We start from the raw sequence: 18,439 nt of genomic DNA, 5'->3' as shown, positions 1-18,439 counted from the left end.
AGTTCCAGTGGACCCTCCAGCACCCACTATTTGTTGGAAGGCTTGCAAATAGTTCTGGTCTCCATTGGACTTCTTTGGCCTGGTCCCAGTGGCGTAGCTAGAGGGGGTGCAAAGCACTAAGTTTTGCAGGGAGCTTGCAAGGGGTCCCTCCCCTTTGGAGCCATTCCAGGTGGGGGGGGAGCAAGACGGAGGCGCCTTTATTAACTCTTCGCTGCCGAACCCTTGAAGTCAGAGTAGATGGGACTCAGCCCTAGTGAGGACCTGGCTCAGATTAAAACCTGGGTGACGTTAATGACGCGAATCGAACAAGCAGTGAGTGTGCCTTGACCATAACATACTTGAAAACAAAACCAGGCATGTTGCAGACATGCTGAGAGTTTTGCACAAGGAGCAATCAGAAACCAGCACAACCTCCAATGTTAAATACAAAAATATTTATTTTCAATGCCACCCCCTAGGTCCAGGGAAATTTTTTATTAACCATTTCCAGTCATTTAATGAACAATCAATCAAATGTTGAACAAGGAAAAAAAATTCCTTTTAAATACATTTTCTACAGAGATCTTTCCATAAATTTTCCTTTTATTATCACACTTTTTGTTTTACTCTTCTGTTTATCCTACAAATCACCACTACAAAATAAGAATTATTTTGGTGCATATACAGATAGCTCTGCTTCTCCACTTTGTGATGAATGAAAAAAAAACAGGCATCGCTTTCCTTCATTTAATTGCTTCTAGAACAGCAAGCAGCTCATTTCTATGGCTGCGTTTGTTTTTCAGTTAGCAGTGCTAGAGAGCTGTGTGTTAATCTCCCTCTAACATGCTAAGGTCAGCTTCTAGCACACATGCTATGCCATCCTTCCTTCGAGCTCAAAGCTATTACAAATGGTGGCCTCCATGCATTCTACTGGCAGAAACATGGAAGCCTCCGTGCATTATGATAGAAATGGCAGCCTCCTTGCATTCAAGTCTAATAACTTGTCTATGACTTGATGTCATAGTTGCTTGTTTAATGAATTGAGCACAAAGCGTGCTAGAGGCATGCTAACGCCACTTCCTGAAGTGGCATAGCAGGAGGGACAGGCGGTTCATTGCCCCAGTGTCATTGCCCTTGAGGGAATGCCAACTTGCACCACCAACAGCAGATCCTAAGGCATCCAGGAGGTGGTCTAAGGTTCAGGGTGGCTGCACGTGAGCTCCAGAAGTCCTCCTGCAGGCCTCAGAAATGCACTTCCAGTTTTTGCACCTCCCTGCACCTCAGACTACCTCCCAGATGCCCCTAGGGGGCGTTCTGGGCATTTGGTCCCTGGGGGGTGTTAAAATGTGCCCCCAGGTGCCTGATTCCTTAACTATGCCACTGAATTCCTGCTGTTTACAAACTGAAAAACAAACACAGCCTATATGTTGCCAGTTCAGAACTGTTAAGATTCAGCGCATTAAAGTAATGTGACCCATTTTAGGAACTTAAAGTGAAACTTGCATTCATTGTTCAATGCATGCAGGGCAATAAACATCAGCAAGTACCAGAACAAGACTTTCTGGATTTACAGAAAAGGTGTCACCCACATACATTCATCACTAAGCTTCAAAGTACCAGCACAACATACAATCCACATTTTTCCTGATGTGCCTGTATCATTTCAGAGGTCAGGCTTTTCATTTGCTTTTTCAAGGCTTGGCAACCTAAGACGTACCTGTTGAAGGACTTTACACTGGGGGTTCATTTGATGCAAGGAGGGTGGCTCGCATTTCCCGAGTCATCAGCCACACCTGATGGTTTACATTAGTGTATAATTAACCTCCTTCGAAAATAGGTGGTGCTAATTGTCATGTCAAGGAAGCCCACGTCCTCTGTGAGGCTATTTGTACCATTTCCAACATAGGAAAAGAAGCAAAGCCTGTCAAAATGTTTTGTAGGTTATCAGTAACTGAGATCTCAAGTTATGTTTCAAGCCCAGAAAACTGGTTGAAGAAAGGGTGTACGATGTCACATTGAACCATGGTAGTTTGTCCAAGGAATTCAGCAACAGATGTTCTGACGTCATTCATTTTCATGATATAACTGATGCCAGCCACACTTTTAGACAAGAGTGACTAAAATCTTGCTATTGTTAACCCTAAAATGACAAATAAACCTCTTAAAATCATGAGATCAGCTCAGAAGTTACAATATTTCAAAAACGTATTTACCCCCCTGCCTTTTGAGTTCTTAACCATTCATTCCTTCTACCTTGAGGTCTAATCACATTAGGTTTATAAAAGTGATGTTTGAGACTATCCGCATCCCGGCTCACAAACCAGACAGGAGCATCTCATGTATCTCATACCCCATTCTTGCTCTGATCTCATTCTAATTGTGAAAATAAATAGCTGCAGAAAACTCAGAAGAGGTGACTTCATGATTTATATAATTCAGTGCAAAAAAAATTTTTAAGTTATTCAGATAAATAATTGCAAAACCCATTAAATGTTCACATTTTATCTAAACGCCAGTTAAAACTCCTATATAATTTCTTTTTTTTTTTTTTTCTTTTGCAGAGCATTTTGATTATCTGGTAAATATATCATACCTTTAAAACTGAGCATGTCATACTAATCTTTACACAAGTTTGGCAATCCCCTGGCAATTGGAGATAAAATACAAGCCCCAGGTTTTCTGGAACTCATCTGAGGGTAGTTTCTGTTGCTGTTATTTTGAGTGCTAAATATATATTTTTTAAAAAACCTTATTTATCCCATCCAATCAAATGTGAAATAGTTGGAAAACAAATTCCATGCCACCCATTTCTAGTTTGGCTAGATGTGGATAAATAAATAAAGAAATAGAACCCATTTATTCATGACAACATTATGTGGTTAAACAGGGGTGTGCAAACACATACCGAATGAGTCAGTATTTGACTAACATTTAATTTTTCTGCTCTCCTACACCCCAAATCTTTTTTTTCCAGGAGAGAGCCAGGCTTCTCCCATCGGAAAGACTAGATGCTCTCTATGAATGAGGGGAGGACAACAGCTATGTGGGAAAGGGGTGTTGCCTAGAGATCTCTCCATTTTTTTTTCTATGCAGACCAACTCATGGTCAACCATCCTCTGTTACAAATTCTGACTGTACCAAAGAGACACTGAGACCATCTATGATGATCACATCCATTACTGTGGCCTTGATTGTGAGTTATCACATCATGAAATAAGAGTCCTGATTGTGAGCTACCACACCATGAAATAAGCTAGAAGAGGGGGAACAATGGTCAGGGCCGCATTCTGCCAAAGCTCTCCTCCCATCTCTCCCCCTGACATGACCAGCTTGCTTTACAAATTCCCACACAACAGCTGCAGATAGAAGGCCTTGGCAAGCCCTGTGTTTTCTACCCTGTCCTAGAAAAAAAGAAGCTAATTGTTGTATCTGGAAACCTACAGTTCTAACAAACAGTGGCCCTTTCACAAAACAGAGTGGGTGGTGTGGTGACTTTTCCACCTCCAGAAGGATCTTGTATTCCAGACCTCTGATTTATATGTTTTCATCATATGTATATCTTGCCTTCTTTTCTTTGTGGAACTTAATGCACCTGGAAACTGAGACTTCCAAGTAGCCTCCCATCCCAGCACTGCCCTGATCTAGACCTACTTCGCTTCAGTAAGATAACTATCAAGTGCCTTCAAACCACGCTCTGGAATCAAACTTGTTATAATAAGCTTCACTTCCATAATGTATTCTCTACAGAAACTCTCCAACAACAGTGTAGCACGCCTAAGTACAGCGCCAGACACCGACCCTCTTTTCTGGCCCTTGATTGCTGCACATTTTCTGTCCCTGTTTTTGCCTCTTAGGGATGCCCTGTTAATGTTGTGTTATTCCTGCTTGTGTGTTGTTGTGTCCACACCAATGTTGTGTGGTTGAGAGTGTCACTATGCAGGATTCCTCTTCAAGGTTTCTGGGAACATCATCTCAGAGTCTCATCTCCAGGACACATGCACCAAAATGAATGCCTAGAAACACCAAAGGAACGTGCAGCCTTGCACAAGTTGCTATTCTGCACTTTGAAGAATTTTCTGTAGGACACCCAAAGAACACCCTCAGCTTTTAAATCCATGCATACTGCAGAGTTAATAAATCCAGCCTATGGGAGGTGGAGCAGAGCCTTCAGCAATGTCCAGTGAGGGGGAGGCTTGTAAAGGAGCTGAGTTCCTATAGGCGTGTCCCTATTTTCATCTGTGAAATGTGGGGAGGGGGATGTGTGGAGACGTATTTATACTATAGACCATGTTTGACCCTTTTCCCCATAAATGGTGATGGGAGTTAAGCCCCCAATGATCTTGTCCACCTCTTAAACTGCAGGCAATGAGCGTGTCCCAAGTAAGAGATATGAATTTCCAGTCTTTTCTTTCCCCTCCCTTTCTCCCAGGAAAAACTCAATGGCTGAATTAACAGCAACTCCATTGAAAATGTTTCTAATCTCCTTCACTTTGCATTAATATTTCAGATTGTGTTTGTACAGTAGAAAAACCACTCTTGTGCCATTTCCCTGTTTCATAGAGAATGTCTTCACTGTGGCAACAAAATCCAGCAACTGTGGCTATGAAGAATATTCTCACAAATGTATATCATCCTTCTCCTCCTCCTCCTCCTCCAATTCCCCATTGAGCCTACCAATCCACACGGCTTGTGCTCCTTGTGGGATCTCCTTATCGTAAAGGGGAACACAGAAGAAGGGCAGTGGCTTCAGAAACATGCCCCATTAGAGTTGCTTTCCCGGCACACCAAAAGGGAAAGTTTTTGCTCCCATTGCAATATCCCAAGCCAGCCATGGCTAGAAGATAAAGACACAGTTCACTGGCCGAGAGGGATGCGCACCTGGGCATCAGCCATGAAATCTGTAGCATCCCTGTTCGTGAAATGCTTCAATGGTCGAGAGGCAGTGGGGCGGCCTCTTTGCCTCTCACACGAGGGTTCCGTTTTTGCTGTCATATTTCATCGCCGGCCGGGGGAAGTTGAGGGTGGCATACTCAGTGGCATTCTGGGTCTGAATGCTCTTCACCTCCTCGGCGGAGCGCTCCCGGACCTTGCTGAGGACCTGGATGTCTGCGTAGTGCACGCTGCTGTTGTCAGACTTCAGGTACTTGGGCTTGCTCACTGTAGCGTAAACCGGGAAGTCCGACACATCGTCGTAAACTGGAGCAGAATCAAATCCCTTTGAGGGTGAGAGAGAGAGGGAGAGAGAGACTGAGAAAGGTTACATAAATCTGGCTTAGCCCTAGACCAGCCATTTTCAGTGTTTTTCTTCTCATGGCACACTGACCTCTATGGTCTGCTCTATGGGTTTCGTCTCTTGTGATGACACGTCCAGTTCCAACAGACTCTACCAGGTTCTGCGGCTCTGTCTGTAGGGCAACTGTCTGTAGTCACAAATTGTCTGACTTCTTCCACCAGCAGAGTGGAAACAGAGACAAACGGTGACTGCAGACTGTTGCCCTAGAAACAGAGCCACAAAACCCAGAAGAGTTTTTCACTGATTTTCAGTCACTGTAGTCCAAACTCCCACAGCTCACCTGTGAACCTTTCTCAGCACACCAATGTGCTGTGACACACCAGCTGAAAATTGCTGCCCTAGACATTTAAGTACAAGGCAGAACACCCAAATGGTGTGAACCAGTTGTGTTGGTTGACATGCAGCCTGATCCACTGGAAAGTTCTCCAGCATGGGACTCTCCTTTTTGAAATGAAGGGAAGCTGTACAGGAGCAGTGCCCTTCTTGTGCTCCAAAAGGGAGACATCTGCCTTCCACTCTGCTGCCCAGTTGACGGTGTCCACAACCCACGGACAGCCGCTTGCTTTGCCAAAGGGTAGGGCTGCCTCGGCCATACAGGCACATGCAAACTCATAAGGACATGCAACCCCACCTTGTTCCTGGCACCAGTCGTGGTCCTACAAGGGCGACTGTCCAGGAACAAACTCATGAATCATTCCACATGAAGAATAACTTCCAGCAGGGAAAGGGCCTTCACTCAGTGGTAGCAGAGAATTGCTGGACATTTTACTTGTCCAAAAATGGAGGACATGTCTTAAGCCAGTCCTGGTTCTGTCAGAGTGCCCGTGCCTCCTTCCCACAATTCTCCCTCCTCCGTGTCTGCAGAACCTTTGGAGCAGTCTTACATCTTTGGAGAGGTGCCAGTTCACCCAAAAGGAGGCACCCCCTCCTTTTCAGTCCTATGTTCAGTCCAAGCTGGAGATATGGGCAGGAGACTTGAGGGGGGCCTTGGATGCACCCTTCCTTCCCATCTAGCTCATGGTCCGGGAAGAGGACCTCCTTAAGAAGGGACTGCTCAAGTATGGGCCAGAGAGGGGAGATTGGTGACCTCTTTGCTTCTGCTTAGATGTGCCTCAAAAGTGGCCATCATGTGCTGCTATAAGTTCTTGCAGACTGAGACTGAGATCACAATTATGAGGTGGTTGCCCAGAAGAGGTGTGAAACTCCCATGCCTATTTAACCCACTGAAGGAGTTCAGGCTTGGTCCTCCCCCACTGAGATCCAAATAGGAGAGTGACGCTGGGGTGTGGCAGTTGCAAATGAAGTAGGGTTGCTTGTATGTATGAAATTGGGTAGAGACAGAGGGGGGATGAGGGTGGTCTTCAAACTCAAGGCAACAAACCACTGACTTGGCACAGGCGTTACTGTAAGCTTGGAAGTTGAAAACTATCTGGTGTAACTGGGACCAGTCTCCTGCAAGGGTTGTTTACCTTCTTGATCTCTGAGTGCTGGAGAGTTGGCTTACTGATCCTTGTACCTGCAGCAGAAACAGCTGGCAATCAGGGAGAGGAAAATAGCTAGTTAATAACCAAGAGAATTTAAAAATGACAGGAGCAATGCTAAACAAGGACACGGGGACTCCTGCAGAATCTAGAATGCAAGCTTCCATTTTTAAACAGGAGCAAGTTGCTAGATCTCATTTAGGTTTAGGGGAAATGTGTGAAAATGTGTGGACACTGGAAGCCTCCCAAAAAGCTTCAAGCAGGAGCTTTTCTGCATACAAATTCAATCACAGGTCCTCTCTAATGAACCCCAGGACTCACTTCTTCTGCATTCTTGTTGAATCCTAATATTCTGATTCTAATATTTGGACAAAGTCCACATCCATCATTCTTTGGGAAGGGAGAAATAGATACCAAGCCCCCTCTTCAACTCCATTCTACTTCATAAGAATATAAGAACAGCCCCACTGGATCAGGCCATAGACCCATCTAGTCCAGCTTCCTGTATCTCACAGCGGCCCACCAAATGCCCCAGGGAGCACACCAGATAACAAGAGACCTCATCCTGGTGCCCTCCCTTGCATTGGCATTCTGACATAGCCCATTTCTAAAATCAGGAGGTTGCGCATACACATCATGGCTTGTACCCCGTAATGAATTTTAACCCATAATGCCCCAGCCCAGTAATCATCTTAGTCGCTCTCTTTTGCACCTTTTCCATTTCCACTATGCCCTTTTTATGTGAGCAGTGAGGTGGCTAAGTTTGCAGACGACACCAAACTTTTCCGAGCGGTGAAGACCAGAAGTGATTGTGAGGAGCTCCAGAAGGATCTCTCCAGACTGGCAGAATGGGCAGCAAAATGGCAGATGCGCTTCAATGTCAGTAAGTGTAAAGTCATGCACATTGGGGCAAAAAATCAAAACTTTAGATATAGGCTGATGGGTTCTGAGCTGTCTGTGACAGATCAGGAGAGAGATCTTGGGGTGGTGGTGGACAGGTCGATGAAAGTGTCAACCCAATGTGCGGCGGCAGTGAAGAAGACCAATTCTATGCTTGGGATCTTTAGGAAGGGTATTGAGAACAAAACGGCTAGTAGTATAATGCCGTTGTACAAATCGATCGTAAGGCCACACCTGGAGTATTGTGTCCAGTTCTGGTCGACGCATCTCAAAAAAGACATAGTGGAAATGGAAAAGGTGCAAAAGAGAGCGACTAAGATGATTACGGGGCTGGGGCACCTTCCTTACGAGGAAAGGCTACGGCGTTTGGGCCTCTTCAGCCTAGAAAAGAGACGCCTGAGGGGGGACATATTGAGACATACAAAATTATGCATGGCAAGGATAAAGCGGATAGAGAGATGCTCTTTACAGTCTCAAATAACACCAGAACCAGGGGACATCCACTAAAATTGAGTGCTGGGAGGGTTAGGACAGACAAAAGAAAATATTTCTTTACTCAGCGCGTGGTCGGTCTGTGGAACTCCTTGCCACAGGAGTGGTGACGGCATCTGGCCTGGATGCCTTTAAAAGGGGATTGGACAAGTTTCTGGAGGAAAAATCCATTACAGGGTACAAGCCATGATGTGCATGTGCAACCTCCTGATTTTAGAAATGGGCTATGTCGGAATGCCAGATGCAAGGGAGGGCACCAGGATGAGGTCTCTTGTTATCAGGTGTGCTCCCTGGGGCATTTGGTGGGTCGCTGTGAGATACAGGAAGCTGGACTAGATGGGCCTATGGCCTGATCCAGTGGGGCTGTTCTGATGTTCTTATGTTCTAACAACAGAAAGAAGGCCCAATATAAGGCTGAATTCCAAGCATTGATGGAAATTATGGTTTTGAATGCAAAACGGGTACTCAGTGGCATAGCTAGACGGGGTGCACTGCAAAGCACTAAGTTTTGCAGGGAGCCTCAATGTGGTGTGCAAGCGACCCCTCCCCCTCCCTTTCAGAGCCATTCCAGGAAGGGGGGGGGCAAAACAGAGGCAAGTGCCTGAGGAGACCCAGAGAAGAGGTAAATGTCTCGTTTTGCTCCCACCACCAGGAATGGCTCCGAAGGGAAGGGGAGGAGGCTGCTTGCACTCCGCAGTGAGGCTTCCTGCAAAACTTAGTGCTTTGCACCCTCTTTAGCTATGCCATTGGTCTGCCTCCTGTGCTGTTGATTGCAGTGTGCAACCCGCATTTAAGACTCTGAGAACCTATCCATGTCTACTCAGAAGTCAGTTCTCATTATAGATAATGGGGCTTACTCCTAGCTAAGTGTGGGCAGGATTGCAGCCTTAGTGTGGTCTTAGTTTGCCTGGTCGTATGACTTGGGTGACTGGTCTGTTTATCTGCTTTGCTCAGGCTGAACTCCCCTCATTGTGCCCTCTGCAAATGTTTAACCCGAGGAGAGCAGAGTTGGGTGCAAGAGCCCCCCTTCCCCGACTCCTCTGGCAGGAGAGCTCTCTCCACAAGGCCTGGGCATGCTGCGGACTTCAGTGTGTCCATGGCAACATCCAGTCCGCGGAACACAAGGACAAGGTTTTCCTTTCAAGCCCTCCAAGTATGCTGGGAACAGCCTGTTTATTTCTTGTTACCAACTCTGTCCAGAGCTGCATGGCAAAGAATGTGTTTTGCAAGGCTCAGGCTGCTCCAAGCAGGAGCCAGGTAGCCGTCTTCTGCCAGTTGCCCTTGGCTCCTGTGGGCTTGTTTTCTGGGGGAAAACAGATCTAAGCAGGAAGCCTGAGTTAGGATGTCCCCTTGTTCCTAAGGTGATGTAAGCCCCAGTGAAGACATAGTTCACGTGGTCTCTGCATGTTTACCAGAGACTGTTCCCATTTTCTGACCTTGATGCATGAGGCAGAGCCCCAAATACTGCCCACCAGTTTCCTGGAGATGGACTAGCCTCTCCCTCTCCTCACTTCCACACTCCCTCCTCTGCTCCATTCCCCTCTTCAAATCCAGAGTGGGAGGAATAGGAGCAGTTGAGGCAGGCAAATGGAAGCAGGTCTCCCCCACTGCCTGAGGCAACAGCCTCAGTTGACCTTATAGATGGTCCAACCCTGTTGGACAGACCAACCTCATTTACATTTTTTATTAACACGAGCTGCTAGTTTTTTCATTCTTCAACTCTGTCTCCAGGCTCTCTAGAAACTAGATCACTCCAGAGCAACATTTGCTAAGATCAATGGAGCATCTTATTGTCCCTTCTCCCACTCTCCAGTGGCATCACTAGGGAGGTGCAGAGGGGTGCGGACCACACCTCGGGGGGGGGGAGTGACACCACTAGTGTCCAAAATTTGGAAATCTTCTGGAGAATTTGTATTTATGAACAATACCTTCACGTTATATATCTCTGGAAAGGTGATTTCATGTATTCTGTCTAATTATGATCAATTAACCAGAAAAAGAAAACACAACTGCCTTATGTAACAAAAAGTGGATTTCTTTAACTCAAAACTAACCAATGAGACTGACTGATCTGAGAGCCATGGAGGTGTTACTATGACACAGCAGGTAACCAATCAGGTGTTAGTGTGAGTCAGCTCCCGTTGCCATGTATCGGAACTAATACTAGAACTCTTATTCAGTTATGTGAGTGCCATCAAATTGGCCACTGATTTTTTTTGTTGGGTCACCTGTACTGTTATGTATTAAAATAAATAAATAAATAAAATAGTTTTGGTGAAGAAGAAACCCCATGAGAGGCAGATCCAAGTCAGAGCTCCATGCTTTGTTTCCAGCCCTGCGCTCCAAAATTGTAGAGTAATATTCCATTTCCAAAACCTTTATTGGCATAAAAGAGTAATATTCTTTACCTGGTTTCTCTTTTTTCCTCTTAAACGGCCAAGGACAGCTCCTAAAAAAAAAAGAGGGGGGAGATAAGCTTTAGAAGTTCCGAGCCCTCTGCCAAGACTTAGGAAATTTTCTGGAGACAATTTCTGGTATTTAATGCTTATCGATCACCAACTGTATGCCACAGTCCAGAGAGAATGTACAGAAGATCTACCACATGGCTTGTGTGTCCTGCTCACCCCCTAGCTTAGCAACAAGTTTGAGTCAATTAAAACATGCTATTCTGCATTCTGCAAATAGAGCCAGGGGTGCTGGGGCAGCCAAGATCTCTGAGAGGATTTTTTTTTTTCAGGGGGTACAATGTTTCTTGGTACAAAGTTTTTGGGGGGGCCCTTCCCAAATTGTATAATTTCATACAATCATCATTTACAATACATAAAACTACGTAGGTTTACGCAAACTGCGAATGCACAAAATATGCAAATAGTTTCTCAGATCCCAGGAAATTTTGGAGGGCCCTCCTTTGGCTCCTGGGCCCCCTTTTTGATTCTGGGGCTGAGGAACAATTTATCCCCTGCACCCTCTCTCATGGACCCTGGGGTCAGCACCAGGAGTTTGGGCAAAAGACTTACAAGTAGAACAGCTCAAATGAAGAATTTGTCTTCAAAGGTGCGGCATAGAGACATTAAATAAATAAATAAATAAATAAATAAATAAATAAATAAATAAATAGCTAGATGCTGTCTGCTCACCTAAGTTGTATAGCCTTAAAAATGACTCGGGGGGTGGGTTGGTGGAGGGAATTGGCCTTGCCCCTATTCTCTGACACTGGCCCCAAATACTGGAGCTGTTTGAAGTTCTGCTCAGTCAGTCTTGTTTTTCTTGATAGGCATTTTGTGAGTCTTTCTTTTCTGCCCCCAAAACTTTTTAAGGTCATCAGCTTTGCCTCATATAAATATGTTGTCAACCCGATTAGCACACCAAAGTCCCCTGTACAGGAAAATGTAATGCATTCTTCCAAAACAGAGAAAGCACGGCCATAAACAACATCCTTACATCCTGTACAGGACAATGTTTATCGAGTGCAGGTTTTTCACATGGCTGCATGTGACATACCATGCAAATGTAATGAAACTTCTTGAATTTTTTCCCCCCAGTTCGTTCCCTGGGCAAGTGCTGCAACCTTTGTCAGCTACAATTCGATCCAGCGCAGCTCTTTTCAGCCTATCGCTGCAGTGCTGGGGGATATTTCAGTAGCACCTGTTGAATTTCAGCCCTTTGCCAGGGACGGTGGGGCGGGGAAGGGTTGCCACTGTATTCTAGCCCTGTGTTATGGTTCCTATTCCGAATCTGAGCATTGCCACCACGTGCTAGAGAAAGAATCAAAGACCCCAAGCAGAAAGGCTTTCTCGATGTTTAAGGTCACTCTTGCAACATGGCTCGGTCTACAAATGGAAAATCACAGGGAAAGTGGGGGCTACCAGGAACGTGGGGAGATTTGTTGCTGAGAAACTCACTTTTTGTGTGTGTGAAAAGGGTTGGAAATGCCAAGAGCCCCAATTTAGTAGCTCTGCGAGCTTCTGCAGACAGAAACACACGGAATTCATAACAGTGTCCCCCCCCCAGAAGCCCTGGGCTTGCACACTGACCAGCAGCTTTGTACATCAAGTGCACTCCAGCCAAATCCTGGCGGGAGGCAAACAATATCATCTGTTCAGAACATGCCGCACTACCCCTCCTGTTCCTGCCAGTGAATTTCCATCATATCCACCCTTTTGCACAGACACACAGAGTTTTTCTGTTGAAATCCAGGACTGCTGAACCCTTTCCATGCTTTTTCTGGAGTCAAATACACTTGCAGTTGTCGTCACTGGGTATCCCCTTTTTATTTTCCTAAGAAAATCAGGCTCTAGGGCTACTGTTTAGTCAGCAAAATGAAGAGGTCATGCTATTCCCTGGAGTGTCCCCATTGCAGGCTGCAGGCGTGATTTGTGGCTTTCCCACGAGAGAAATTCCTTGCTTGTAGAAAACTAGAGAGAAGAGATCAGCCCAGACTGGTCCTTGACTTGCTGTTTTTCTACATGCAGGTAGAGCATGCAGAGAACAGAAGGAAGAACTGGCTATTTCATGAATCTGACAGTCGAAGTCCCTTTATTAGGAGATCCACTCGAAAGGAATGAAGTTGACATCTACAAAAGCTTCAGAAAGAGTAACTTGCCAGATGGAAGGAAGCTACAAGCCTGGGTCACTGGATCATTACCAAAGAAACGCTTCCTGGATGGTTCTCTGCCCAAAATGTAATGCATTCTTCCAAAACAGAGAAAGCACGGCCATAAACAACATCCTTAGCTCTCCAAAGAACATTTCTGCACCGTGGCACTCCCCCACCTCTGGCATATGTTGCCACATGTTGAGGTCCAGGACAGAAATGCTATTACGGAGAGCAGGAATGGAGTCACCACCTCCCTGCCCTCTGCAAAGGCTTGAACACTGACGGGTGCCACCAGCACTGCAGCTGTGGGCCGAGGGAAGCTACACCGGTTCAATTGTTGCAGCCATCGGGCACAGCACTTCTTGGGGGAGGAGCACAAACACAACAGCTCAGAAGCTTAATGGTAGTTCCAGAATCTATTTCACATACAACCTCAGGAAATGAATACATCTGTTGAGGTAGTCGCTGCACAGGCAGAGGACTGCGTGGCCCTCTCGTCATCTAAACAGGCAGCCCCATGAGAGAGCCCCTGGGTGCCTTAATGCGTGAGTGCATGTGTGCAGCTGCTTTCTGACCCATCTTTCAGCACCTGTGCACCAGCGGCTCTTTCCCTCTGTCCTGCAAACACAGGGCAGCACAATGAAAATAGCTCCACTTTAAATATAATCGTTGGCATCTTTGGCTTCTTTCCCAAGGCAGACAAGGTCTCCGTGCCCATGTTCAGCGCTGGTTTTCTCTTGTATCGGTTGGTTGAGCATTTTGACAAGTCGCCTGCAGGGGAGGACTATTCTGAGACTGTCTGCAGGCTAATCCCCTCAGCTCGGTCCCTCTGAAGATGGATGGCATCTCCCAGCCTCCCTCCTCTGGATCAGCTGGGATTAGAACAGACAAGGACAGAAGAGCAGTTGGAGTGACAGGGCTGCTCCTTCTCCCACCCAAATGCAAAATGTTCTCAGCCCACCGGACCCTTCGAGATTCTCTCCAACTCCCCATGGACAGACACACTGTTGGCAACCTTCAGTCTCGAAAGACTATGGTATCGCGCTCTGAAACGTGGTTCTGGAACAGCGTCTAGTGTGGCTGAAAAGGCCAATCTGGGAGTGACAATCCCTTCCACACCGGGAGCAAGTGCAGTCTGTCCCCGGTCTGTCTCCCTGGCTATGGGCCTTCCTTCTTTGCCTCTTTGCCTCAGACTGTTGGCAAAGTGTCTCTTCAAACTGGGAAAGACCATGCTGCACAGCCTGCCTCCAAGCGGGCCGCTCAGAGGCCAGGGTTTCCCACCTGTTGAGGTCCACTCCTAAGGCCTTCAGATCCCTCTTGCAGATGTCCTTGTATCGCAGCTGTGGTCTACCTGTAGGGCGCTTTCCTTGCACGAGTTCTCCATAGAGGAGATCCTTTGGGATCTGGAGAATGGACAGATACGCACACACAATTTACACCCAACTTCTTTCCCAGGTGCACCGTCTTATGACTGGGCTACTACTGCAGCCTCCAGCTCCTTTACATTGGCCCAGTGTACTTTCACAGGCAATGTTCTAAACTCCATTGTAGGGACAGTTGGAAAAATTAGGAGCAGAGCCAGGGCCAGGGAGAGGAATTTTAGCAAGGGGTACAAAGTTTCTTTTGGGGCCCTTTGCAAAGGGGGAGGGGTGAAACAGAACAGGGGAGGGTGGTGGTGAGCAAGCAGAATAGGGGCAAGGAGGGGCAAAACAGGGTGGAGGGGAGGTAGAGACAGCTGGAATAGTCTTTGGAGCCCAGGTCTACCAACCCATGTGGCATCAGTAGGGTCCCCAGCATTCCGAGCTGTGGTAGTGTCACCAGCACCGCATGCGGGTGACAAATCTGAGTAGATAGGAAGTTGTAAGACCCCAGGAAATTTCTGGGCCCCCTCTTTTGGCTCCTGGGCCCCCTTTTGGAGGTCTGGTCTGGGCAGGAGGTCTGGTCTAGAGGGTAGAGCCTCCGTTAGCCCGAAGATAAAATCAGAAGGCTGCCAGTTCAAGGACATCGAATGGCGAGACCTTGAAGCAGCTGACAAGCGGAGCTGAGTTATTCCACCTGCTCTTAGTGTGAGCAAGAAGCGACTTGGCTGCCCTCTATGTGAGAGATGGAGCTGCTTGCCAGCCTGCGTGGGAGAACTGGAGGCCAGAAGTGAGACCAAACCAGGAAGATCTATCTGAGATGTGGTTGGTTCTTGAAAGAGAGAACCTCTATGATTGTAAAAAATCCCCTTGAGGGATTTAGAAACGCCTGCCTATGTAAACCGCCTTGAATAAAGTCAGAGGAGTCATCCGATGACCAGAAAAGCTGTATATAAATACCTAGTTATTAGTTAGTTTTATTATTATTTTGACCCTGGGCCCGGGTACAAATTACCCCCTTTACCCCCCTCTCCCAGGCCCTGGTCAGAGCCTTCCTGGACTGTACCTCTTCTAAGCCTAACCTCACTTTCCTGGGAGTAAGTCCCATTGAACACAATAGGTCTTACTTCTGAGTGGACCTGGTTAGAATTGTGCCCTTAGGGGGCAAGGGGAGGGATTTGCATGTTGGAACATTCCCCTACACACCAGTTCCTGGTCTGTCGAAAGGTAGACCAGGTGCTCTCTCCTTGCAGCCCAAGAAGGCTTTAGCATAGCATAATATGTTGTGGGGAGGCAGAGAGGAAGGAATCCTCCCTTGCACATCTTACTGCCCTCATTCAGCCTGACCAGCAAGAATAAAGAGGAGGATCTTCTTGTACCAAAAAGCCAGGTGCCTACATGTGGGACCACCACCACTTGGATCATAGTCCTTGGGGAGGTCTCCCTCTTTTACACACCACTTTAGTGCCTCAGATTCCTCTAGACTAAAGGGGCTGAATCGTCTTGACCCCCAGGGCAGTTTCAGAGACTCCATGCAGTAATCGCACCCATCTTCATCATCACCAGCACACCCTCAATTGTGCTCTACTTCCCTGCACTTCGTGTCTCTTAGCTGCCCTGGTGGCTGGAGAGGGGCAGGGAGAAAAAACCTTGTTCCCCGCAAGGAGGCTTTGCCTGAGGAGGCCGGACTCACTCACTGGGTCCTGCTGCAGCTCCCACAGTGTCCCTCCAGCCATCTGGGGGTAATCGCCTCCATGAGACAGGAGATGTGCCAAGCTGAGTTGGCAGGGGGCCAGCCCCAAACAATTGTGATGTCTATTACATGGAAGCCCACAAGTTAGACTACTGTGTTGCACTGTGTGCAGGACTGCCCTTGGAGGCTGTTTGGGGGTTGCAGTTCTTGCAGATCACAGTGGCAAGGCAACAATGCAGGCCAGGTGACTGGATCATCTCTTGCCATTCAGAGTGCTGGTGCTTCTCTTTCAAGGACTACATAGACTAGGCTTGAGGATTCAAGGATCACAGCATGTCTTATTCCAAGATATCTGGTTCAGGGTGGAGGGCTTGGGTTTCTGCCTCTTACATGATGCTACCTGCGATCTGCAGTTTTCTAAGGGCTGAATTTAACAATAATTTTTAATGATGGGGAGGAGGAGCGCTATCTGATTAATTAGGGGTGATGAAAAAAGCATCTGATGGCTTCATTTAACCCATCAATTGACCTACAGTTACAGCCCTGTGTTAAATGCGTGTTGGGAGATCCACAAGTCCCTCAGACATCACTGCTAAGAACAGTAGTGGAGTGGGGAGAAAGACCCTTTTCAAACATGAACCACTGAAATGAAAAGTCACACACACACAATATCTGGAGACAACATTAGTTGGAAATAACCAAACTTTCTCCACTAGATGATGCTGTTTCTCTTTTGCAGCACGAGCTGTCAACATTGTGGTGGAACAGCAAATCAGGACTTCTGTTTCGTCCTTTTGTATTTTGCTTCTGGACTTAGCTCCTCAAAGCAGCCTTTCAGAGACACACACACAGGCACACACTCAGGCACTCTCTGCTGTGCCAGGAGATATCTGTCCGCTTGACAGGAGGCCGGTCAAATGAGAATGGGATCAAGGAGATTCCATCTCCTCCTCCTCCCCCTCCCCCCCAAAATCAGCCCACTCTGCTCCCATTTAGGATGCGTCAATCTGGGACAGAAGGGGATGGGGTGACACCCCAAATATAGGCAGAACCAACTTCCTACAGCATGAAGCAAATGGAATCACCTTCTACTGTTTGCAGAACAAAACTTAAAAGCACAGGAGCAGAGATCAGCAAAAAAGTTGGCACCCCCATTCCAGTGACTAGAGAAGTCCTGTTTCTGGGTTTAGCCAGTCAACTGTTACCCTGCACGTGCCTGATCTCGGAAGCTAAGCAGGGTCAGGCCTGGTTAGTACTTGGATGGGAGACCGCCTGGGAATACTGGGTGCTGTAGGCTTATACCATGATCTCGGAAGCTAAGCAGGGTCAGGCCTGGTTAGTACTTGGATGGGAGACCGCCTGGGAATACCGGGTGCTGTAGGCTTATACCATGATCTCGGAAGCTAAGCAGGGCCAGGCCTGGTTAGTACTTGGATGGGAGACCGCCTGGGAATACCGGGTGCTGTAGGCTTATACCATGATCTCGGAAGCTAAGCAGGGTCAGGCCTGGTTAGTACTTGGATGGGAGACCGCCTGGGAATACCGGGTGCTGTAGGCTTATACCATAGTCTTTCGAGACTGAAGGTTGCCAACCATTTGTTTCTCTAGCCCTTTGATGAGTGGCTCACTTCTAGAATGGGAGGTTCTGGAGCTTCCTTGAAGAGCCCTGCACTCCTCCTAGACTAGTAGTGTCTCTCACCGATGTGGGCCATGCACTCTGTGCCTGCTCAGAGACACACTTGCCTTGAATATATACATTTGGCCTTAGAATAGGCTCTAGAGCTGAGTTCCTGGGGAACCAGGCTCAGATTCAGCCCTGCCACCCAAAACACTCTGTTCTCTCTGGATCCCAGGACTGCAGGGGATCCCCAAGTGTTTCTTGGTTCAGCATTTGCTCCTTGCCCCCAAGTGCACGGCTATGTGGAGGTGGGAGAGCTTTGGTGTGCTCTTCCTGGGGTTGCCTATGCCTTGACAACAGGCTGATCACTGAAAGCCACACACACCTGGAACCTGTTGCCCTGTTGCTGGAGGAGCAGCAGTCTGTCTCCCAGCCAGGTAAAAGACACCTGTGCTCCTCAGACCTGGGGCTGAGGGGAACCCCAGGATCAGCTGGGGAAAATCCTGTCCTGGGTCTCGGATCTGGGGAGAGCATTTGTCCCCCTGGCAAAGTCGCTATCTACTTTGTTCTCAGACTCCCTGCCTGCCTCCCTCCCTTGGGCAAAGTTTCCTTGCTAGCAGCCAGCCACACTCACCAGCCTCCGGCACAGCAGCAGCGGTTGCCCATCTCGACCCTCCTTGGAGCAGCAGGACCCTGTTCTTTCTGGAGTGGCAGAGAACCTCACAGGACCGCAGCTCCCTGGCATTTCCTGGTTCCCTGTTCAGCCCCTGGCAGATCCAGTCCCAGGGAGTGTCTGGCCGTGTCAGGTTTCTCTCCGTCAAGAAAGGGGAGCCTATGTGTGCCATCTACTGGACAGAACTCCTCTTGAGACTGCTGCTGCTGCTGCTGTTCTGCTCCCTCTTGCCTTGGCCCTGCTGGAGCTTGGAGGCTGCTGGGTTGGGTTAGCTGCCCAGATGATGCCTGGGGGCCAGTGGCACCTCTCTCCTCTTGGGATCCATCTGGCCCATCACATCCAGGACAATCACCTC

The 18,439-nt window shown here is 47.6% G+C and overlaps 1 protein-coding gene across 1 annotated transcript; it reads right to left on the bottom strand.

Annotated features, from left to right (window-relative positions):
• Positions 1–449: 449 nt before the first annotated feature.
• Positions 450–18,186, bottom strand: C11H11orf52 (chromosome 11 C11orf52 homolog). Its single transcript, XM_066639794.1, has 4 exons — positions 18,046–18,186; positions 10,554–10,594; positions 6,742–6,803; positions 450–5,194 (listed from the first exon to the last, which is right to left on the bottom strand). Exons 1-4 carry the CDS (start codon positions 18,075–18,077, stop codon positions 4,943–4,945), a joined length of 387 nt encoding a protein of 128 aa, XP_066495891.1. The 5' UTR covers positions 18,078–18,186; the 3' UTR covers positions 450–4,942.
• Between the last annotated feature and the right edge of the window lie 253 nt (positions 18,187–18,439).

The sequence above is a fragment of the Tiliqua scincoides genome, chromosome 11 (genome assembly GCF_035046505.1).
Source record: "Tiliqua scincoides isolate rTilSci1 chromosome 11, rTilSci1.hap2, whole genome shotgun sequence".
Lineage (NCBI taxonomy): Eukaryota > Metazoa > Chordata > Lepidosauria > Squamata > Scincidae > Tiliqua > Tiliqua scincoides.
This window is presented reverse-complemented; position numbering and strand designations above follow the sequence as displayed.